Raw genomic sequence first — 24,061 nt, 5'->3', positions numbered from 1 at the left:
GTTAGTCAATTACAAAAGAAATAATGGCATTACCCCAAATGTTGTTACTAATTGTACACAAATGCAATTAGTTACAAGTAATCAATTACGCACAGCTCCAGTTCTGATCAACTTAATTATGAGGTCAGGAACAGGTCATGAATTTTTAAATGCGATCAGGAAACCTAAACTTAACATCACGCGTTAGTTTGAGATTGAGTGGGGTCGTCATTCTGTGCGGTCGAAACTGTGAGGTCCAGGCTCTTCGCCGTTCTGGCGGTTTATTACGAAGAGCGCCCCTTCTGATGCGAGGTTTGTTTGAGCCTACCGGCCACGATGTGCATGCGGATATGCTTGGTGTTCAGTTCGGGTCTACGGCTCGGGTCCACGGCTTCCTGTACTGAGGAGGCTGCCCATCTAGGGCGAATATTTCACGCCATCTCTGAATGAATGTTTGTCTCTCTCGCTAGCTTTAGGTGAGGTCGAGGTTTCTGAGGTGAAATGCCCATCTGATGCCCTTGTACTCTTATGGCGATTCCACTGGCCGCTCCGGAGCACGTTTTCTTGCTCCGGGATTACATTTTCGAATTCCACTTGTCGACGAAGATAGGTCGCGCCTATCCCGCTGGTCGTTTAGAGCAACTCAGGGCGCTCTATCTCAATCCGCCCACCGGAGTCGGACTCGACAAAAGTTCTAGTCGCTGATGTGGTCACTTCCGGAGGCTGCTGGATTCTTTTGGCTATTTCTGGCTATTTCAACGATATCGGCAGAGGATACTGGCTGGGCATCACCGTTTTTTTTTTTTTTTTTTTGCGCGAATATGTCGAAGTGCGTCTATCGATAAGCTTCTGCAGCGTTAAAATAGTGCTAAAGCAAATTGCAGATTGACGCACTCCTGCCTATTAATCAACAGCAAAAATTTTTGGCGCCGTGGGATGCGGCTACAACTTTCGAAACCGGCTCAGCATTACTTTCGCCGCGCGCTCTGCACGTTCCGCTGGTCGAGCAAGGTTAATTCGCTCTGTTCTAGGTCGGTTCGGGCGCCCAGTTCCGATCGACCAGGGGAAATCGCCATTAGTTAGAGGACCCTTTTGATGGACTAATGGCTTTAATAACAACGTCCTAAAAATAATCGCGGACATAAAATCATTTCTGTAACTCAGTGTATGGAAGCAAACAATCTATTTACAAGACACGTGCGTGCAAAGCAACAGCCGCCCTCCTCTTCATTCCCATTGAAGCACAAACAAAAAAGTTCCATTTCTCTGCGCCTGCTCACTAGAGGGGCTCGCTGCTGAAGTCACTTTTTTTCTAGTCCTAATAATAGTCTATGGTGAACCTAGTGCTGCTTCTCCGCTGTTCTCGCCGAACTCGAGGTCGTGCAGCGTCTGCAGTATCCTCATCTTGGCCATGTGCTGTTCTCGGGGAGGCAGCCTTTTGAGGAGCGGCGCCAGGCTGAGGCAGAAGAATTCTTCGGGTCCCGAGGTACGTTCTTGCGTCGCCGCGCCCCCCGCCGCCAGGTGGTGCGGCAGCATGGCGGCCGGCCGCATTGCAAGGGGCCAGGGTTCAGGTGGCGGGGGCAGGGGTGCCACCGCCACAGCCGCTGCTTCGGCCACCGCAGCCTCGAGCACATCGGCGTTTTCTTGGATGGCTTCAGGCTGCTCGGGCTTCACATCGACCTCGGCTGGTGCAGCCACCGGAGCCGCGGCCTTCAGTGTCCAGCGCCTCCTGCCAGGCAAGGAAAGGGCGCGGCAGCGGGGTTGTTAGCAAGAACTAAGACTCGGGGCGACAGAGTGAGTCTACTCCACAAAGGCAAACTTCTGAGTTCGACCACGAGTCTCAATAGAGGGACAAGACTCAAGAGAGGGAAATATTTGCTATTAGTCCCGAATGGGATGAAGGGTTGTGGCAAACCAGTCAATTCGTCCCCAAAAACACTAACCTTTCACACCTTTTCAGTGTCCAGCGCCTCCTGCCAGTTAAGGAAAGGGCGCGGCAGCGGGGTTGTTAGCAAGAACTAAGACTCAGGGCGACAGAGTGAGTCTACTCCACAAACGCATACTTCCGAGTTCGACCACGAGTCTCAATAGAGGGACAATAGAGGGAAATATTTGCTATTAGTCCCGAATTCGATGAGGTTGTGGCAAACCAATCAATTCGTCCCCAAAACACTAACCTCTCACACCTTTGTAGTCCTTACATTTAGAGTTTTATAGACCTTTTCAAAAAAGTAGTCCTATAGAGACTGGGCTGTGCTCCTAGCATAGGGAAAGCTGAGGAATATCCCCTCCAAACCCGCACCACAGCTACCACAACCCAGTCAAACCGGTTACTCAAGGAGACGCCTACAAGCGAATGCTCATTTTCGGCTGCACATTTCGCTTCAGAGAAATGCTCGAACTTTTGAGAAACATATCTTCGCAGCAACTGTTACACTAAATATTAATTTTCGGCTGACAAAGCAAGCGCTACACGCTGTGGCAGAACGCTCTAATAAAAGCAACCGAAGTGCAAGCCCCGTGGCAAGAATTATGGACAATACTGAAAAGGAAGCAGTATTATAAGGATACAGAACTCGAAAATATTTCGCAGTTATTATTGAACTACAGCACTTTTGTTTCTTTGTTTTCCGGTATAGGAATCACAGTATACTCGAATAAAATTCCGCCAAGGCTCAGCCCTTCGCAAAGCACGCCGCACAGATAAGTGGGGTGTACTAAAACCAGTTACTGCGTCATCGTTACGTCGCGATGAGCGCAGCCCACTTCCTCGCCGTGCTTCTGACTACGACGAACGCCGCGGCAAAAGCTTCGCCTGCGCATTATAAGCGAAATGCATGCAGCTCGTTGAGTAGAAAAGCCGTCGCTGTAACCCGAAAGTGAGTATATGGCTCTGCCATATATCCCCAGTTTCGGCTCGGGTGTTGTTGGTAGTTGTCGGAAGGGTTTGGAAAGTGGCATGAAAAAAGGCCTGCAGTTGATCGATAAATACTAGATAATGGTTGGGAAGTGTGATACGTGAACAGTATAGTTAATACTTACGCCATAAGGGATTAATTATCAATTATTGAAAACAATTTTTTTAAATTAAAGAACATTAATAAAGATATGAAAATAAACGATAATTTCATCTAAAAATAAAACAAAAGCTAATTAAACGGAAGAATAAAGATTTAATATAATCATAAAACTGAAAAGTGCTGAGCCCTTGCTTCGCAGTCCGTTGCAGCTAAAAAAAAAAATTGAAAGTGGTAAGTCGCGTGCTTTTATACTAAAGGTGATGAGACACTGAGTGGTCGTGGTTGCTACGAAATTAGGAATGAAACGAAAGAACGCTTTCGCGTCTACTCTGCAGGCGAAACTTAAGCGTCTAATTTTTGTGTGTATTCGAGTGTTTCGGTTAAATGTGCTTTTTAACAAGTGGCCGAGGCAGAGCAGCAAAGCTTTGTGCTCAGCATGCCGCTTTCTACGCGGCGTACACATAATTGGTTCACAGGAAGGGAAAGGCACAGTATCGGTCACACTCGCTCTGTGGACACCTGAACCGCGCCGTAAGGGATGGGATGAAGGCGGGAGTCGAAGTGGAAAGAGAGAAAGGGGAGCTGTAGTGGAGGGCTACGGAGTAATTTCGACCACCTGGGGATCTTTAACGTGCGCTGACACCGCACAGCACACTGTTTCTGCTTTCGAGCAATCTCTGATTGGCAGCAACACATAAGAAATATTTATTGCCGTAGTGTTCATCTGCAAAGGTTAAATCGTGAAATCCGCCATCTTGAAACGACACATGAGTTATGAAAGATGCCGCAGTAGAGGGCTCGGAAATAATTTAAAAACTCCTGCGGTTCTCAGTGTGCACTGACGTCCACAGCACACGAGCGCTTTTGTATTTCACCACCATCGAAAAACGACCGCCGCAGCCGGGAACAGCCGAACATAAATGGAACTATTAGGGCTAGTTGGTTTATAATTCGAGAGATGGAGAGAATAAACTTTAATTGCTTACGGAATTGCGTGGGTATTTCTTAGTACAGGAAAACTACTCACAGAAAGAACAGGAATACCTGAAGCTGCTTCCCGTACTGCAAAGAAAAAACCGCGCTGGCGGGACGCAGTCGAAAAAATTCTAGAGGGCAAAATTCTAAAGTGCGGTGAGGCGAAAGCCTTTATAGCGCGATGATCCAATAGCCCTCAACTATACGGCACCTCTTTCTCTCTTTCTTCTTTCACTCGCACCTTCCTCCCTTCCCTTACGGCGCGGTTCAGATGTCCACGGAGAAGTGTGACAGATACCGCGTCTATCGTGCGCAGCTGAATGAGCTGAATGTGTTCGCAGTAATGACGTCACCACGACGTCACGTCCGATCGTGTCTAGAAACCAGAACAAACGACATCATGACGTCACGTCCGGTCATGACAATCACTTCACCAGGCAATTCACGCATAGCTGACCCCGCACGGGTGTCCGATTCAGACGCCCGTGCGGCGCCTTTCATATGGAGCTCCTTCAAATGCCGCACCACACAGCATACAGAAGTGTCCATATTAACGTGGCACGACTGTGTATGAATTCGCATGCTGGAACAAAACTTAACGGGACTTCCCAACGCGGCATTGGTAGACGGAACGACGGCAGCCTTGGATTCGCCTTGTTCGTCGCGAAAAGTAAGTTTAAGCTCCGTTTTTATTTTTTTTTTAATTTTTACACACATCTTGCTGTAAAAGTAGGCACTTGTGGAAGTCTTAAAGCGCGCAAAAGGGACGTTTCTTGGTATCTGCCGTGCATGCTGCACAAATATAGGCACCGTAGATCGTTCCGATTGTATGCGCGTATGCTGCTTATTTGTTTTTATGTTTACCTCAGCAGCGAAGATGGCACGGATTGGGTGCCTTCGGCGAAATCCAAGATATGCAACAGCCATTTCGTGGGAAATGCAAAATCGAACGAAGAAGGACAGCGTCCTACGACCCGAGTATTTTCCATTCGGTCTACAAAAGAGCGGAATTCCCTCAAAGCGTGGAACAACACAAGGCGGACGTCACACAAACGAGCAGAGACCGTATAGTCTGGTGGCCGTACACTGCGATACATTCCAACGCGAGTGGCTTGGAAAGACAAAATGTGCTGGACACATAGTAGGCGCTAGGAAACATAAACCTGTACCCGCGGGATCCCTCCACGCCCCCCCCCCCCCCCTCCCTCCTGCATCCCATCTTATATCCACGGGCTATGTTCAGTAACCCGTTGGATGACTAATCGCAAAATAAAAAAAAATGGGCAAGCTGAAACTCTCCTGCGTCCTGTCCCTTTTCTTTCCGCAGTCCCCAGCTCGTGTGCTTAAGATATTTGATGCAGTTGCCGCGGCCGGCAACATCCCTTTACTTCTGATTATTTTTAATAAACCACCACCATCAAAAACTCGCTTGCAGTAACACCTGATGAAGGAACCGAGTAGGTTCTGGAATGTCGTGCGTTTTTCTTCCCTTTTCTGTTGCCGTTCCTGTCTATCACACTTTAAGTTGCAATAATGTAGCGGTAATCCGGGCTGATTGTTACATTATATAAAACTAGCAGTGGTTTTCGATGGCGCACCGATGCTTGTCTACGCAACGCTGTTACCTCATTACACGGAATTATCTCCTTCACGTTGTGTACATGGCCTGCTTCAAAAAGCTTCGTTCTTTGCCTGATGTTAGCGCCTCGAAATAATTTTTCAACTCCATTGACAGCTCCCAATCCCGCCTCTACCATCAGCGGCACATCGCTACCAGACGACCTTCCTACGGAGACGCGGAGGGTGCTTTCATGACAGGGGCGAGGAACGAGCCGCGTGAGGCGCTTAACGCAGTCTCTACGGTGGCGGCGCCTAGCGGGTGCAGGGTGCCTATAACAGGTGCGGCCTATGGCAGCCTTGTCACCTTTGTGAGCGGCCACATAATGATGGCGCTGTCGGCAGGGGCAAGCATCTTCTGCCGTGGCGTATAACAACGCAAAGCGATAGCTTTCCGCAAGATGGCGCTTCCTACCTCTCCTTACATCATGCAGCTCCACTGCTCGGCTTAAACAGCTCCGACGATGGCAGCAGTGAAATACAGAATGATGCAAATGCGTACTCGGCCACGAAGATACGCTGGTCTGACAAGAACGTAGGAGAAGCGTCGTTAGATTGCTCCCCGAGCGTCTGCTAAAGAGAGAAACATCATGAGCTGACGACGGAGCACAGTGACAGACTCAATTCCAAATGCCCTAACGCTCTGCGAGCTGCTTCCGCCTCGACCACAGACGTGAGCCGGTATTCTACGCACTAGTGTGTGACACCGTGTCATCATCCATGGGCTCGGAAGGCTGAGAGAGCGAATTCTCGTGAAATTTCGTTTGGTGCCTGGATGTTCACGTTTCTTAGAGAAATAAACAGCCAAGGGACGAGGACGAAGAAAGACGATGTACGCTGGTTATTATTCTCTAAGACAATGTACCAACTGACCCAGACTTCAACCCTCGTTCACGTTTCGTTCCACGGATGAAGAGATATCAGTGCCCGGATGAAGGATAATCGGTGCTCGGACGACATGGTTCTCGGTTTCATTTCGTCATACCCGTAAGGTCACTGTCAAGAGGAGCTAAAAGTATGTCGTGCTTAGAAATTCCAGGGGCCACCTAGGCCCCGTTACGTGCAGCAATGCGAAATCATTTCTATCCTGTTGCCTGGTTGTGCGCCTGTGTCCACACTCTAATGCGTTTGTTGTACACGGAGTTCCTCGAACGCATGACGTGTTCAGACATGTCGATTACATGCAGTGGCGTCGTCCACATTGAGCTGTTATGACGTCAGGCCCTGTAACCATGACTATGACTAATTAAATCGTAAGTATCATGATCAATTATGAGTGATTGGTTTCATTTCTGGATGATTGACCGCGGTGCGAAGGACGTTTTCCGGTCACACTTTCTGGTCACACGAAGCATGAGGCCACAAGACGTTTCCCCTTAAAATTTGTCACCTATTGGCTTGAAGTCGCGTCCGAGCTGCCGTTTTCCGGCGTTAGTCGCTTCTGTGTGGGAGCTGGAGGCTAACCGCTCCTATCGTTCGGAAAGCAAATAGATTCTATAATCGTGAGCTATTGTCGAGCGTATAGTCTGCAGCTGCAAAAAAAAAAATGGTGGTGGCTTAGCTTGGTTAAGCCTGGATATCAGAAGCGAAAAGGTTCGGCGATGCCATGGCTTAGCTTGTGTTTCCTTGGCGTAGTTGGCCTACTACACACGCTTTCAACTGGATTGTCTGGGATGCGAGGCTGAAACTCACGAGTAGCATAGCCAAGCTCGCTCGCCCGAATGTCAAGGTCCACTTTCCGTAAACGGTTAAACCTCATCGTCACATCCAGTGTTATTTTCAGCCGCAAAACGCGCCCGTCTTGCTGCGTCACTCATACGTCTCTTTTCCAACCGCTCGGAACACTGTTCACTTTCCTCGGCCCGCCGCCTCCTCTTGTTTTAATTCCGCCGTGCAGCAGTGGCTTCGGCCTGAGCAGCACCCGACGCCTCGTCTCCTGTCATTCTTCTTCTTCTCTTTCCCGGCATACGGTGTCCCAGTGCCACGCCAACGGCTTGAAAACCTAGCGCAGTGTATCATTCTTCTTCTTCTGTGACGTCACGTGGCTTGCGCATGCGCAGCTGTGGCTTTTTCTAACGACGGAGCACACGTGAGACTCGGAGTTGACTAGCCTAACGAATCTTTTCGTTTCAAAAGAAAAACGGTTTTCTTGCCAAGCGCCTCGCAACAGCCGAGATATAATAGCGTCCTGATGACGGTTAACTGCGCGCTGAATAGCAGTCCTGCCGGAACAGCGGTATATTTAGTCGAAATAATGGTACAAATCTTTTTTTTTTTGGGGGGGGAGGGGGGAGGGGGGAGGGGGGGGTGGTGATTTCTGTGTGATATAGTCAAAATCACGAGTCAAAAATCTCTGAAATACCGTCCGAAACTGATTTCGTTTTGAAAACCACCTGATCTTCCTTTTACCTGCCTTTGCGGGGTACGACGCGATAGATTTTACTCCCATCTGCGTTCGCGTTCGCGAATACTTCGCGGTAAGAGTTCGCGCACTTGTAATTGCGCGCTTAATTACCAATTCTTTATATTGGGCTTCCAAGGGAAGGCGCAATATTTATCCTACTACTTGGTGGACACCTACACCTACCGTTAATGACACACAATTAGAGATACACAAGTCGTCGGTTGGAATCGCTATCGCAAACCAGCCTCAAAATGGACTAGCAGGTTGTTGATAAGTAAACTGGTATGACATCACAGCAACCTTGTACAAAGAACGGTAACGTCACAATTTGATACTAACAGTGACGTGCGTGTTTTACCCGACACGTTTCAGAGCGCAAGTCCACTATACTCGGGGTCCAGCTTCGGGTTTCGTCTCGTTCGGCCCGGTTGACCTAATTAAGTGCAGGTGGGCATTGCGCCTTTCTTTCCCCCTAAATTTGCGGAGGTTGATCTCGGTTAAAGCTACAGCGCATTGCACAATTACAGGCGTGTTGTAGAATAGTTCCGCCAGCTAAACCGCGGAATCCTCGCAGCTCAAAGTTCACACAGAAATGGCATTTTGTCGTTAGTATTTTTTAATATCACATTTGTTTGGGGTAATTGCCTGATTCAATCATTCGGCGGCGGCGAAGCAGGACATGCCACTGTCCCAACGCTGGCATCCAACGCGTCATCTTGTGCTGTTTCCCCAACTTTATCACAGCAACAGAAGAGGCGACTGAATGTTGCTGCAAACAGCGCAAGATGGCGCCGCAGATGCCAGCTCTGAGTCAACGGCTTTTCTTGCTTCACCGCCGCCGAATACGATAAGAACAATCTTCTTCTGATTGAATCAGGCAAGTACCCGAAACAAATGTAGTATTAAAAAATACTAATGACAAAATGCCATTTCTGCGTTAAATTTTATCTTCGAGGATTCTGCGGTTTAGCTGGGAGGAGAATTCTACAGTACGCCTGTAATTGTGTAACACGGTGTAGTTATCCGAGCACCTCTGACGTCCACACCGAAGCGTTGATGCACTCGAGCCGGCACGCACCTCACCCACGGTGAGAGCTAACATAGCACCGTCGAGCAGTCAAGAACCCCAGGTGGCCGAAATTTCCGAATCCCTCCACTACAGCGTCCCTAAGCTCAAAGTCAAATTGCGCAATTAAATGACTTTGGGAGTTACAGTGCGAAGAGGTTGAAACTTCCGAAGCCCTTCACTAAGATGTCTCCCGCGCCAGATGACTGGGGAGTTGCAGTGAGAATGGTAGAGCTCATGGTCTAAAGCCAACTTAAAATATTTTAAAAAATCGCCGAATTCAAAGGCGGTGTTAGAAGCGCTATCGCATCTACTCCTAAGGCGAAGTGTGAGCCCCCTAATTGAAAATGTTACGTCAAGTACTATAGTTGCGATTCAATGCATATTTGAAGTCCGCTTGTTTAACCTGGTTCAAGCCAACCGTTCCCCCTCCCTCCTTTATTTTTCTACATCCTTAATTAAGCTCGAATAAACGAGCGATTTTAGTCGCGCTTTTAGCGTCGCAACAGTCGTTATAAGGGTTGCGGCCTCATCACGTGGGGCATCGACGCCCTGGCACTGCTGATACTCTCGATAATACACGTGAAGCGTCCATTTATTGCAAAACGTATGGTCGCCCCGAGTTAAAAGCGTGGAAGCGTTGCTTATTTGGTGGCATGTCTTTGGGCACCCTTATCAGAAAAGCCACACTCGCCACGCTGAGCAGCCTGCCATGTAGATTATTGCTACTAAGCATCGCCTATCGCAACAGAAAGTAAAGCAGGCGTCTCCTGGCGAGCACCCGTGGGCTCGCATAACAGACGATGTGCGCAGTCGCGACTGTCAACGTGCGACTCGCCGATCCAAGGCGCACTCAGTCTCGCACGTCTTCAAACTCAGTTCGGTCCGTATGTATACACATATGTGATTCGCGAGAAAGGCTTAATTTGTCAGCTGAGCCATCGTACAGTCGCGCGAGAGGGGAGCATGTGCTGTGAAGACGGAACCCATGTTATGCAACACTCACGTTCGTGGCCGCAGGTAGTCGTCAAGGAAGCTGAGCTCCCTGTCCAGCACGTTCCATTGTCCCTTGGCGTCGGCACGGCGGCGTTTCTTGCGCTTGAGGTACGTGTCCCGGATGGTGCGCCATCTGGTTTGGCACTCCTCCACTGCGAGACACACCACCCGGTGGGGGAAACGATTAAGCTTTGGTCGCATTTTGGAATTCATTGATTACCTTCGATGACCCCAACGGGAATCATTCTCTCCGTAACAGCAAGTCAGTGCTCGCCGACCCACAATTATGGTCCCTGGTACAATGGCCGCTCTTTCGTGTACTATCATTGTTGCCAAATCAAAATAGAAAACCCGCAAACAGGAAGCACCAAAATTCGCTAAAAACCACTAAATTAAGTAATTGATTCAAGAAGCTACTTTTAGCTCGTTATAGGGTCAGCAAACAATACGACCAATATCTTAAATACATTACATAGCACGTTTTTGTATTTGGAGTAGAAACTTAGGACTGCGAATACTTTCGTCCTCAGAGATATCTGCCTACCTTTTGCAGGTTCAAGTTTGAAAAAAAAAAATGTCTTTATTTCCTTACTACATTGTATATTGCAGCCATTATCACTCGCGATACCAAGGCAGTATTTGTAGATGTCACACATGCCCAGCTTTCCGGGAAATGTACTACTCGCGCCATCTACCGGTAAGCGGCGGAGACAGGGTGCGTAACTTAATGGGAACGAGTACAAAACAATACGTAAGACGTGAACAAAAGCACGTACGCAAAATGATTCCGGGATTTATATAATATGCAGTTAGCCGAAGATCGCGCCGAAGTTTCAGTTCTGTGCAACTATTACACGAGCTTCCCAGCGAGTCTGAATATTATGCATTGCTTGCTATGGGAAGGCACCAAAATTTCCCTCTTTTTCAGACTTTATAACATTATAGTGTCGTAACGCGGATAGATATTGAAAATGAATGTTTCATTGTTAATTGAGGCATAACGCAAATTTCTTATAATTTCCGTGAATAACTACTGTTTTGTTAATTACTGTACTTCTGAATTTTTGTTAGATTTTATTTGGACTGATGTTATAGATTGATGTGAGCCTACACTGTAATTTACTGTGAGGCAACTGCTGCCATCTATGGGCCCTCAGGCACTCTTCAAGCTGTTCTAAAACAGCATTTGCGCCTGAGGGCCTTCAACCTCGAGTTGAAAATAAATTGAATTGAATTCCCGGTTTTAGGTACCCTAAAATATGCTGATTAAAATGGTTTGCGTCGATCTGGCATAGATTTAATCATGCAGCTTCCTAGGCCGTTTTATGTGTAACCTGATGTCGCCTCGCATACGAAACACGGGCCTTATTTCCTTATTTCTGTAGTTCCTTTCAGCATGAACTTCTGAAACTGCCAAATCTATGGCGAGTGCAGCGGCGGCAATCTGACGCAGCGAAATGTAGTGCCTGCATAAACTGGCCATTTGAGCATATATGGGTTATCATGCATTAAATCGCATCCAAAAACGCTATTTCGAATCGAACCTTAACGTAATGTTAGCGTCCGCGACTATCACGTATGCTTGAATTACGTTGCTAACATGGCGGCGTGCTATGTGCTTCGGAATAAATTCTTCGTTCTTTCTTGCTTTTTCGGTATATTCATTGGTCATAAAAGGCGCTTCAGGCGTCCGTTTGGCCGCATCTCACATACAGCGACAGCCATGAGAGTTACATTACCTCTGTTGTTTTTTCTCGTGTGCTGTGTCTGCCTCTCCCAGACCAATATGAAGTCGGTTCGTCGGCAAAAATGGCTTCAGTCCGAAAAATGGCAGTGACTTAGCTCAGCTATGCCAGGACATACGTAGCGAGAGGTACGTTTCCCTGGCTGCGCTAGTTGTGGCCATATATGTTTAGCAATGAGGGACATTGTGTATACACTTGTTTCATTCATTTTGCTTGACGGAGACGAAGACTGCTCGGTGATTTGTGAAGTAGCATGCAGCAGTCTCAATTTTGTCGATATAGCATTCTGATTTGGCAGTCTAATAATAATTGGTTCATAGGAAGGGAAAGGCGCAGTACTATCACACTTGTTTCTGTGGACACCTGAACCGCGCGGTAAGGGAAGGGAGGAAGGTGGGAGTTAAAGTGGAAAGAGGAGCCATAGTGGAGGGCTACGGAGTAATTTCGACCACCTGGGGATCTTTAACGTGCGCTGACATCGCACAGCACACGGACGCCTCTTCGTTTCGCCCCCATCGAAACGCAGCCGCCGAGGTCGGGTTCGAACCCGGGTACTCCGGCACAGTAGTCGGGCGTCTTACCCCTGCACCACCCCGGCGGTATGCTCAGCCCTGACGGGGCTGGTGCAGGTGGGTCACCGCTGCTTGCGGCGGGGCTGGCCTGGCACCGAATTTTTATCTGTTGTAGGCCGTCATTGCACACGCCACCGCTGGTGGTGGACGACGGCTGTTGTTGCGGCGCGCGTCTTTCTTTCCCCTTGCTTTTCTTTCTTCTCTCTATTCTCTTCTATCTGCACGAGGCAGCGGAGGTGGCTCAGCTAGAGCCAGTAGCAGGCCCGTGCATTTTCTTTTCCTTCTTCCTACAGCCACAACAACAACAACAACCCCGGCGGTCTCCAAACGCAGTCTCATACATTGGATTACTCACCGGTGTCAAGTCCATTTGATGCCACAGTCTCTCGCACACGCTATACATGTGTCCAAAAAGATTGTTCACAAAGTCTGCTTCAAATGTCCGGGTCGCAGATGCACTTTCGGATCTCTAACGGAGTGATCAGTCACACGACGTGCCTTCAGATCCTCTTCTGTTGGTTCCGGTTGACTGAACTTTTCCATAGACCCCATCTCGGCGGCTGTGCTCCGTCTATTACGCTCGGCATTCTGGCATCACCGTTTGGCAAGGCGTTCCTCTCTCTGTTTGGGCGTCTAGCTCCGCTGCTCTTTTCGCCTTTTTACGCTCATACTCTCTCTGCTGCTGCTATGCGCCGCATTTTACGCTCTGCCGGCGTCTGCGTTTCGTTGGAGGAGAAACGGAGAGACACCCTGCCCTGTGCGACGACGTGCTGTACAGGAGGGCTCCGGAATTTGCACCAAATAGCGCGGACACAGATATAGCCACGGGGACATGCAAACAGTGCGGACGTCAGAACAGCAAAAACGGGTCATAATGGACGATGTCAGTCAACATTGTCAGTGCACGTTAAAGATCCCCAGGTGGTCAAAATTATTCCGTAGCCCTCCACAATGGCTCCTCTTTCTCTCTTTCAACTTTATCCCCCACCTTCCTTCCCCCGCCGGGGTGGCGCAGTGGTTACGGCGCTCGACTACTGTTCCCAAGGACGCGGGATCGAATCCCGGCCTCGGCGGCCGCTTTTCGATGGAGGCGAAAAGCAAGGCGCCCGTGTGCTGTGCGATGTCAGTGCACGTTAAAGAACCCCAGGTGGTCGAAATTTCCGGAGTCCTCCACTACGGCGACTCTTATAGCCTAAGTTGCTTTGGGACGTTAAACCCCACAAACCAACCAACCAACCTTCCTTCCATTACAGCGCTGTTCTAAGACGCCCGACTGCCCCGCCGGGGTGGTGCAGTGGCAAGACGCCCGACTACTGTGCCGGAGTACCCGGGTTTGAACCCGGCCTCGGAGGCTGCGTTTCGATGGAGGCGAAACGAAGAGGCGTCGTGTGCTGTGCGATGTCAGCGCATGTTAAAGATCCCCAGGTGGTCGAAATTATTCCATATCCCTCCACCAAGGCTCCTCTCTCTCTTTCCACTTTCACTCCCACCTGCCTCCCTTCCCTTACGGCGCGGTTGAGGTGTCCACAGAAAACAAGTGAGTCAGTTACTGCGCCTTTCCTTTCCTACAAATCAATCAATCAGGTGTCCATCGAGCAAGTGTGACATTTACTGCGCCTTCCTTTTCCCGTGAACCATTATTATTATTATTATTATTATTATTATTATTATTATTATTATTATTATTATTATTATTATTATTATTATTATTATTATTATTATTATTATTATTATTGCGCACTGTGTCTTGGCGTCACCGCTTGGCAAGGCGTTCTCCTCTTTGTTCGAGTGTGTAGGCTGCTCTGCATCTTGGAGTCTCCGCTTGGCAAAGCGTTCTCCTCTTTGTTCGGGTGTGTAGGCTGCTCTGCATCTTGGAGTCTCTGCTTGGCAAAGCGTTCTCCTCTTTCTTCGGGTGTGTAGGCTGCTCTGCATCTTGGCGTCTCCGTTTGGCAAGACGGTCCTCCTGTTCGGGCTTCTCTGCTGCGCCCGCAGTGGAGTCGCACGCGGCCGCGAGCTCTGATGTCACGTGCAGCTCACCTGTTGCTCTTCTCCGATTTCCGCTCATGCGCACTAGTAGCCTATCTTAAACACACGGCGAAATGATTCATTCGTTCATTAATTCATTCATTCATTCATTCATTCAGTTATTCATAAATTTTTATTCATGCGGATGACCTGAGGCCTAGAGGGGAAGGGGGTTGTTTAGGTGAGGTTGAAGGCGCCAGACTCCGACCTGAAGTCTAGCAGGGCACTAAGCCTGCGCTTGGCGTTGGTATTGTGGCTGTCCAGTCTTCGTAAGTCTGAATGGTTTGGTTTGGTTTGTGGTGTTTAACGTCCCAAAGCGACTCAGGCTATGAGAGACGCCGTAGTGGAGGACTCCGGAAATTTCGACCACCTGGGGTTCTTGAACGTGCACTGACATCGCACAACACACGGGCGCCTTGCTTTTCACCTCCATCGAAAAGCGGCCGCCGAGGCCGGGATTCGATCCCGCGTCCTTGGGAACAGTAGTCGAGCGCCGTAACTACTGCGCCACCCGGCGGAGCAGATGTAGCGGGCGCGCAGGCTAGCCGTGCCAGGACAGGTCCAGATCGGCTGACAAGAGTAGTGTAGCTCTCGCTACAGAGCTAGATGGCGCCACTAGGTTAACGTTGCTAGTGTTCCTGTATATGCTCCCTAGGAACACTAAACGTTGCTAGTGTTCCTGTATATGAGTTGCCATGGCTGAGTGCGGATCTTTCTCGCTCCGCTGAAAAGCCGTTGCCGTAGACAGCGCTCGTGAAAAAATCCTGATTGGTCATAATCAAACAGCCACATGACATCGCCCGGGAATTTCAAATGCCCCCCAGCTTAGTGTTTGAAACGTTTTGGAGGCCGGTCCAAATGAAGCCAGAATTTGCAAGCAGTTTCCTCTAATTAGGGTATTTCAGAGAATAGAAGTAATTCCATAAAACCAGCTGGCTTCGAGCTCGGGCTCTCTGCATGCCAAGGAGGCAGGTAACTGACTGTTGGTACCAATCATATGAGACATCTAGCGAACGCATTATGCTTCCTATAACTTATAGCGTGTCTTTAGGAGGTGTACCGATTCTACAGATATAATAATAGAAAGATGTTCACTTACTCAAGTAAAAAAATCACAGAACGAAATGGCGGTGTGAAATCCGCCATCGCGTTTACAACTAAGGGGAATCTTGAGTGTCCGCCTAATTAAGAATAATTGGTTTACAGGAAAGGAAAGGCGCAGTATCTATCATACTAGGTTAACGCCTGAACCACCCCCTAAGATAAGCGGTCATTGCACCCGACACCGCTTAGGTGGTGGACGACGGCTGTTGCGGCGCTTCTTTTTCTCTCCCTCTTCTTTTTTTTTCTTCTCTACTTTCTTCTGTCCGCACGAGACAGCGGGAGTGGCTCAGCTACAGAGCCAGTAGCAGGCCCGTGCATTTTTTTTCCTTCTTCCTACATCCACAACAACAATAGCCGTAAGATAAGCGGAGGTAGGAGTGAAAGAAAGCGAGAAAAAGGTGCCGTAGTGAGACCTACGGAATAATCTCGACCACCTGGGTGCCTCTAACGCGCGCTGACATCGCACAGCACACTGCTGTCTTCGCCTTTCGTCTCTACTGAAATTCGGCCGCCTCAGTCGGATCTGGAACTTGGAATTTAGGCTCAATAGCCAAGCGTCTTGAGCACTATGTCACCACGGCGGGGTTGCCTACCGAACGCCTCAGGTAAGTCTTGGGTTATGACATATCAAAAGGCAAACGGCAAAATCTATGCTTCTTCGAAAAGAGGCCTTCCTGCATCTATATCTGGGAGAACATTGAAGAGATACGAATAAAACCTGCGAAAGGTTGCTTCAGAAAGACCTATCCTAGCCTATCCTAGAAATACCTAGCCAGGCACGTAGCCAAGAAAAATCTCTGTTATCCAACGTTGTGGGGGCACACAAGCCGTACAAGAGCACTTCCAAAATGACTGGTGGGGAGCCTGTTTCTGGAAAGGACCCCGCGCCTCTCCCCTTCCCCGGATACTTGCCTGGCCTAGACCTCATTTAGGACCAAAATATTGCACCGTTGACACAGTACGTCACATACCGTGTAAACACAGGGCTGGACGCGTAGCAACAAAAAAAGGCCACGACCACGTCGACAGAGATTACAGCCTTCGTGCACAACAGACATGAAGTGGCAGCGGCAAGATCGGACCAGAAGAACCAGTGCATCTGTCCAATGCGCTGAGAACAAGGACGCCTGACCACAGTGAACCAGAGACCACCCCGACGTGGCAGTTCGACATGAAGACGCTCCGGCGATGAGCTCGCAACTTCCGGTACTTGAACTCGCTCTTAATACGACATCCCGACTGAAGTGAACAGCAGAATCGAGTACTCATCCAACGTACACATCCTGCTTCGGCGCACACAGCCCTACCGTCATCAGCGTGTCAATTGACCCCCCAGAAGTTCAAAGCTCCCGTCACTACGGAAAAATCATTGCTGGTTCAGCATCAGATGGAGAGTGGGACTCCGTCAGACGCAGTCCGGACCGAGCGTCCCCGAAGAAACCAGCAGCGAAGTCGTGGATTCGCGGACACTTACGCGTTCGAGACCGGAGCGCAGGCCGGCCGTGTGTGCGGGCAACGCAACGTGCAAGATGGCTTACCGCTGACGTCCAGTGCGGCGGCGATGTCCATCCAGGCAGCCTCGCGGTAGCCGGCCTCCTTGTGCAGCTTGGAGTGCTGGTCCCAGAGCTGTTTGTGCTTCTTTACCTCCAGGACGAGCTTCTCGTTGAAGGATGCCATTGCGTGCAGCCGATCGAACGGTAGCGCGGAGCACTGATCGTCGTCTTCGAGCTCGGGCTCCGGAGCCGCGTGGCTGCCGTCCTCTTCCTCGTCTTTCCGGCCGCGAAAGAGCCGCCCGGAGGAGAGGCCAGCTGAGTGCCAGCTGAGTGCCAGCACGAGCTCGCCGCATGTGCACATGCACGTGCACGCAGCGCCACTCTTCTGACTTTTTTTTGTAGTGCGAAATCGCTGATGCGATGCCAGAACCAAGCAATTAAATTGGATTGGAAAATGTTTATTGTAAGCATTGAGCTACAGTGAACTAGAATATTAATTCACTGTAATTGAGTACTGAGCAATAACCTTGCTTGTGTAGGTGCCTACCGGGAAGTGAGATGCTGCGCCTTCCCCCCTCCCCCCCCCCCCCCCCCCCAAAAAAAAAACAAACAAAAACAAACAACAACAATGAAATGAAGACTACTTTACTGGAGCACCCGGGTTCGAACCCGTCCGATGGTGGCTGCATATCTATGTAGGCAAAACGGAGAGGTGTCCTTGTGCTTTGCAATGTCAGAGCACGTTAAAGGTCCTCAGGTGGTCGAAATTAGTCCGTTGTCCTCCATCACTACGCCACCTCTTTCTGTTTTCACTCCCACGTTCACGCCTTATCTTACGGCGCGGTTCAGGTGTACATAGAGAAAATGTGTGAGAGAGAAGTCCGTTCACACTTGCGACTCGCGGAGGTTGTGCGACCGCTTTGTTGGAAAAGCCACGGTCGCAAATGGTCGCATTTGTCGAAAAGCGACAGTCGTATACGCCGTTCGAACACTCCTCGAATTTCCAGCTTTGCGACTGCAGGTCGTAAACAGGTAGCCAATCAGTGGGTCAGCTGAAGGGAACGGAAGTTAGCTTTACATTCGGTTTTTCGTTCGTAACATAGGCACGTCTCGTTATGAACGAGGCCAAGTCGGTCAAACTATACCCGCGGGTCACATTTGCAAGTGTGAACATCGGTCGGGCTGAGTGACTCCCTGGTCGCATGCGACAGCCGGTCGCACGTCCTTCGCGAGTCATAAGTGTGAATGGGCTTTAATCTTAGTTAATTTCCTGCTATCTTTTTCTGCAGCGCTCGTTATTGCGGGTCGCTCTGAAAGTTAATTGCATTACACTGCTGTGGGCAGATACCGTGCAGAGGAACGTTGAATACGTCGTTGCAACCTCCGCCCATGCCTGCGCCCTTCACCCTGATGATGGTTTTATAGGCTCAGAGTGTGCGGGGGATCTGTGCGTCGTATCTGCGCATCGGATCTGTGCGCTGATGTGTTACTTGCTAATAAAAGATCTATGAGGATGGAAATTAGGAATGAGAACGATTGATGGTGATGGTAATGAATAGAAGTTATACGGTATATATCGATACAATTAAAGAATAATGAGCAATAAAATGATCATAAAATGACTAAAAATGACTACAGAACGACCAATATGTCAAACGACTACTTGTAATCATCACAACTGACTGGAAATGAATAAATATGCGTAGCTATGAGTGGTAGTGACTAAGCATGACTCAGGATTACTCAGCATGACTCAACATGACCACGGAACGACCAGTATTTCAAACGACGACTTGTAATGACCGCAACTGACTGGAAATCAGTAAGGATGCTTAGCTATGAGCGGTAACGAGTACAATGACTAGGCATGACTCAGCATGAATACGGAACGACCAATATGTCAAACGACGACTTGTAATCCCCGCAACTGACTGGAAATGAGTAAATATACGTAGCTATGAGTGGCAGTGACCAGTCATGACTCAGCATTACTCAGCATGACCACGGAACGACTAATATGTCAAACGATGGCTTGTAATAGCCGCAACTGACTGGAAATGAGTAAATATGATTAGCAATGAGTGGTCATGGCCAAAATGACTAGGCATGACTCGCCATGACCATAGAATAACCAGTATGTCAAACGACGACTTGTAATGACCGCAATTGACTGGAAACGGGTAAATATGCTTAGTTATGGATGTTAATGCGTACAATAACTAGGTATGACTCAGCATGACTCATCATGACTACGAAACGACCAATATGTCAAACGACGACTTGAAATAACTGCAACTGACTGGAGAAGAAAAGTAAGCTTTAGCCGTTCTCCTCCATAAGAAACCCTCGAATTTTTAGCACTTCAGTGATGATCGCGTAGATGCCGTAAAACCATATTTGGAGGTCAATGTCGGCCTCACATCCAAAATCGAGGCGGGACATGTTGCAGAGTGGGTCGTCAGGAACAGGGGACATTGCTCGGTATAGGAGTGCAGCAAACGTGGCGGAAAAGCCACCATAATTCACGTCTTCTGCGTCTGCCTCTCCTCCAGAATCGCTCCAATGGCTCTCTTACCCAGGCTGGAAACCCAAATACAGGTCGTCACAAGCCCAAGAAGTCACCGCTAGAATACACTGGTGACCATCTAGCAAGTCAAAGACGCACGCAAACGTTAAGCCAATAAAAAATGTTTTCCAATCCAATGCAGCATTGAATGCGAGGTGCCTTTTGAGGTGCTTTGTGCTGATGTCCAGGTAACGCACAACAGGTGCAGAGCCGTTTGACAGACCCCCATGTCGTACTTCCTGCACTGTGCTCTGAAAGCGTCGACATGGGAACATTCCCAACCGTGAAGCCCGCGGCTATTGTGACTGTCGTAGTCACATGTCAGGAGAAAACTACTCTAAAGACATATCAACCCATTCAGTGCTTGAACTCAAATAAAGTCCATTTATGCCATTTGGCTGTCTGCGAACGCTGTGGAGGGAGGTATGAAGGTTATAGGAGAGGTGGAAACAAGCGACTTGCAGTTAATGGCGCTGGTGTCTCAGAGGAAACAGCCAATAAACTTCGCTTAGACAGTCGTCTAGAATTAGGGCGGTCAGCGGAACAGATGGTAGGGCAAGAGCGAATTGATCAATAACTCGAAGTGGGAATGGCATTGGTTTCATATTTAGGGAATCACCCAAGGTTGAGTAGGTTTGTAATAAGAGAGGAATTACCCATTGGCATCCACCCAAGCGAAGCTATACGGCTACGAAGAAAAGCTATGCAGGTTCCTCAAAAACTTCGTAGTTAAAGAAAAATTCGTCCTGGTCCAGGGATCGAATATGGGACCACCACCTTTCCGGGGCAGTCGCTCTACCAACTGACCTAACCAGGACGGTAAGCAGAACATATGATAGGGCGAGAGCGAAATGATAAACAACTCGTAGTGGGAATGATGTTGGTCGGATATTTTGGGGAATCCTACAAGGTGGTGTAGGTTTGTAGTAGGGGAGAAATTACCCATTGACATCCGAACAAGCGCAGCCGTACGTCTACAAAGGAAAGCTATATAGCTTTCTAAGAAACGTCCTAGTCCAAAAAATTGGTAGGCGATATATAATGCCCTCGCATCCCTTAGAGAAGGGTTACAAAGGGGAGCCATCTTCCTGGTCACATGAGTGTGCTTAAATACCCGCAGCGGTGGCTCAATGGTGAAGGCTCTCGGCCGCTGTGCCGGAGTGCCCGGGTTCGAACCCGACCACTGGCGGCTGCGTTTCGTTATAGGCAAAACGAAGAGGCATCCGTGTGCTGTTTTATGTTAGTTGAGGTTGGGAATTTTAGAAGGAGGAAAAGAAAATGCACGGGCCTGCCAACTTGCTTTATCTGGACCACCAACGCTGCTTTATACGGACAGAGGAGAATAGAGAGACGAGAGGTAGAGATACTCTCGTCGCAAGAGCCGTGGTCCCCCACAGAAGCGGCGGAGAGTGCAATCACGTTATGCACAAAGGATACAAAAGCACGGGTGTCTCTACACTGCAAAAAGCGAGCCCAGTCAGCCCAGGAGGGCAGGGAGTAGCCACCCATGCCCCAGTGTCAGTGCTCGTTAAAGATCCCCAGGCGGTCTCCCTCCACTGTGGCACCTCTTTTTCTCTTTCCGATTTCAATCCCACCTTCCTTCCTACGCTTACAGTGCAGTACAAGTGTCCTTGTTGTTCTTCTTGTTATTTCCTTTACAAGAAGAATAAGATTGGGATGGAGCGCATTTGGCAAGCACTCGCAGATTATGACTAGCAGCTTACCGGTATCGCTCAAGAGGAAAGTATACAACAGTTGCATCTTGCCTGTACTCACTTATGGGGCTGAAACGTGGAGGCTGACCAAGAGAGTTCTACTTAAGTTTAGGACAACCCACAGGGCTATGGAACGAAAAATGGTAGGGGTAACATTAAGAGATAGAAAGCGTGCAGAGTGTATCAGAGAAATAACTCAAGTTACCGACATTCTAGTGGAAATTAAGAAGAAGAAATGGGCATGGGCAGGACATGTAGTGCGAAGAGAGGATAACCGATGGTCGCTGAGGGTAACAAACTGGATTCCAAGGGAAGGAAAGCGTAGCAGGGGGCGGCAGAAAGTTAGGTGGGCGGATGAGATTAAGAAGTTCGCAGGGGTCAAGTGGATGCAGCTAGCACAGAACCGGGTTAAGTGGAGAAATATGGGAGAGGCCTTCGCCCTGCAGTGGGTATAATCAGGCTGATGATGATGATGATGATGACAAGTGTCCATAAAGTGTGTGTGACAGATACTACGCCTTTCCTTTCCTGTAAACCAATTTATTTCTTCCAGTAAACCAATTTACATTTTACGTTTATATTAGGGCTTTATAGAGATGTATTCAAAACATCTCCCGCCGTCAGCGGACCACTCCGATGCTACCTCCGTGCAGGTTCGCCGCTTCTGTTCGTCTTCCTCGCTGACCATGGAGCATCGCCGATTCATTGTTAGAACGTTCGTATGACTCTCCCCATCTAACCAACATCAACGTGAGAACCATACCATTCTAGGAGGCTCCGTACATGCGGGAGGGGGGGGGGTGGATGTTTAGGTGTGAGGTGATGGATCCGGGGTAGCCGAGCGCAGGAGAGGAACACCTGTAGACGTCGTGCGGACTCTAGGTTGTTGGTTGGAGAAGTGCACCTGTATGATTTCCCTGACATTGTTGTGTATGCCCAATTGAAGAAACCAGATTGTATTGGTATCACGAAGTAAATGGAGGGCTGTTGGTTGAGCGGTGTAGGGCGTTAAGTGTGGACAGCTGGGTATTGGTGAGATGGTAGGCTAGTCGGCTAACGTTTAGCGAATCGACGAGCGTCCTTTTGAGGCCGTGATTGCAGCTTGAAATGCGGCGGATGAGACGTGTGATCTAGTTTATCTGGCTCTCCAGGAGGTATGGTATGGGTAGTTCTAGTGTCGAGAATGAAGACCAAACAGTCGGAATTGTGGTACTGTGATCGGAGCGTTTACGAGGAGTACGGTGGAGGTTGGGGCGCGTTGGGGATGTTTGATGACGAGGACCTCAGATTTCTGCGATGCTCACTCGAGACCTACCACTGTTTGTGTGGATGGCATCTGTAGCGAGTTGGTTGAGTATGCTGAACTTGGCCAGATCAGCCCTTAGTATTCCAGACGGAGCGTAATGTCGTCTGCGTATACGACCTGTTGAAGGTCGGGTATATTTTCGATTATCCGTGCTAAGGGAATGAGAGCGATGTTAAAGAGTATGGGTGAGAGGACTGAACCCTGCAATGTCTCGGTTGGGTGAGTGGATGGTCGGTCATGGTCGGGGGTAGGAGGTGTCGGAACCGAGTGTGGTATGGGCCGCGTGTTTGGATAGGAAGGCCTCAGTGTAGCGCCAACTGCGTTGTTCGCAGTTAGTTGTGGCAAGGGTAGACAGAATGTGGTCGTGGCTGTTGTCAAATTCCACTTTTATATCAAGAGCAACTACGGACTGTGTGGTCTGTTTATGAAGGGTGTTGTGAGGAAGGTCTTTTTCAGGGGTGGTGAATGTTTTGGGTGCAAATATGCGGGCTGAAGCCGAATTGAGAGGGAGCAAAAAAAAAGGCTGTAAATGCGAGTTCAGGTTGAAGTCGTCAAAGGATTACATGTTCGTAGAGCTTACCGGGACAGCATATATGGGAGAGGTTGCCTAAGAAAATGGGTTTTCCGGTTTGGGGAATGACGTTGATTTCGCCGTGTTTCCTAATGCTGGTAAAGTTCCTTTCCTCCGGTGTTGGTTGAGTATGCCATGAGTTCGGAGAGTGACGTATCGTCGATGTTTCGAAGAAGTATGTAATTTGGTCAGGTCCGGGTACGGTGCTACAAGTGATGTGGGCCATAGAGTTTCTTACACTAACTAGAGGGAAAGCTGAGGGCGCTGCACTTCAGCCACCATGGGCGAGCTAAGAATCATGGGCCGGTGTGCTACTTGTTGCGGGACAGTCGGTTTTTCTCAGATCCATGGAGTGGCGTTACTATGATATTTTTTCATCATCATCATCATCATCATTATCATCATCATCATCTCAAGGTGCGTACATAGGCCACAAAAGCCATAGTAGCGAAGGCGCGAAAGCAGACGTCGCCAATAAAAGGTTTCTGTTTCCCGAAATGCCACTAAAAACTTCCTTAAGTAATTGCGCAACCATAGATATTTCCAAAACGTTTTTTCCCCTCTTAAAGTGTGCCTATTAAGTGCGAAATATTGATATTTGCGCTGCTCAAATCTAAGCCAATAGGAGAAAGAGCCATCGCTTATATTGGATAAATCTCACGCCGACATGCTGTTTCTCTCCCTTTTTGCCATTTATAGTCACAATATTCAATCTTAGGACATTATTTACGCTAGAACAACGTTTATCTTTGCGTTAGTTTTGGCCAAAAGTTGTAGTTCTGCACTCGGTAGCTCTCCGGCCCTTGATGCTTTGAGCGCCCATGGGGGCTGAACTGGTCGTCTGGAAACTCCGTGTAAACTTCCATAGATGGCAGCAGAGCTTTCCCTCTACCCTCTAGGTAAGAGT

The 24,061-nt window shown here is 48.9% G+C and overlaps 1 protein-coding gene across 1 annotated transcript; it reads right to left on the bottom strand.

Moving 5' to 3' along the window:
- Positions 1–916: 916 nt before the first annotated feature.
- Positions 917–17,180, bottom strand: LOC146173294 (uncharacterized). The gene is made up of 3 exons (XM_084583948.1): positions 17,042–17,180; positions 10,068–10,209; positions 917–1,708 (listed from the first exon to the last, which is right to left on the bottom strand). The coding sequence occupies exons 1-3, from the start codon at positions 17,178–17,180 to the stop codon at positions 1,309–1,311; spliced, it is 681 nt and encodes a 226-aa protein (XP_084440074.1). The 3' UTR covers positions 917–1,308.
- Positions 17,181–24,061: the final 6,881 nt, after the last annotated feature.

Source organism: Amblyomma maculatum, chromosome 11 (genome assembly GCF_055883805.1).
Source record: "Amblyomma maculatum isolate TAMU_Amacu chromosome 11, ASM5588380v1, whole genome shotgun sequence".
Lineage (NCBI taxonomy): Eukaryota > Metazoa > Arthropoda > Arachnida > Ixodida > Ixodidae > Amblyomma > Amblyomma maculatum.
Note: the sequence above shows the minus strand (reverse complement) of the source record. Positions and strands in the feature narration are given on the sequence as shown.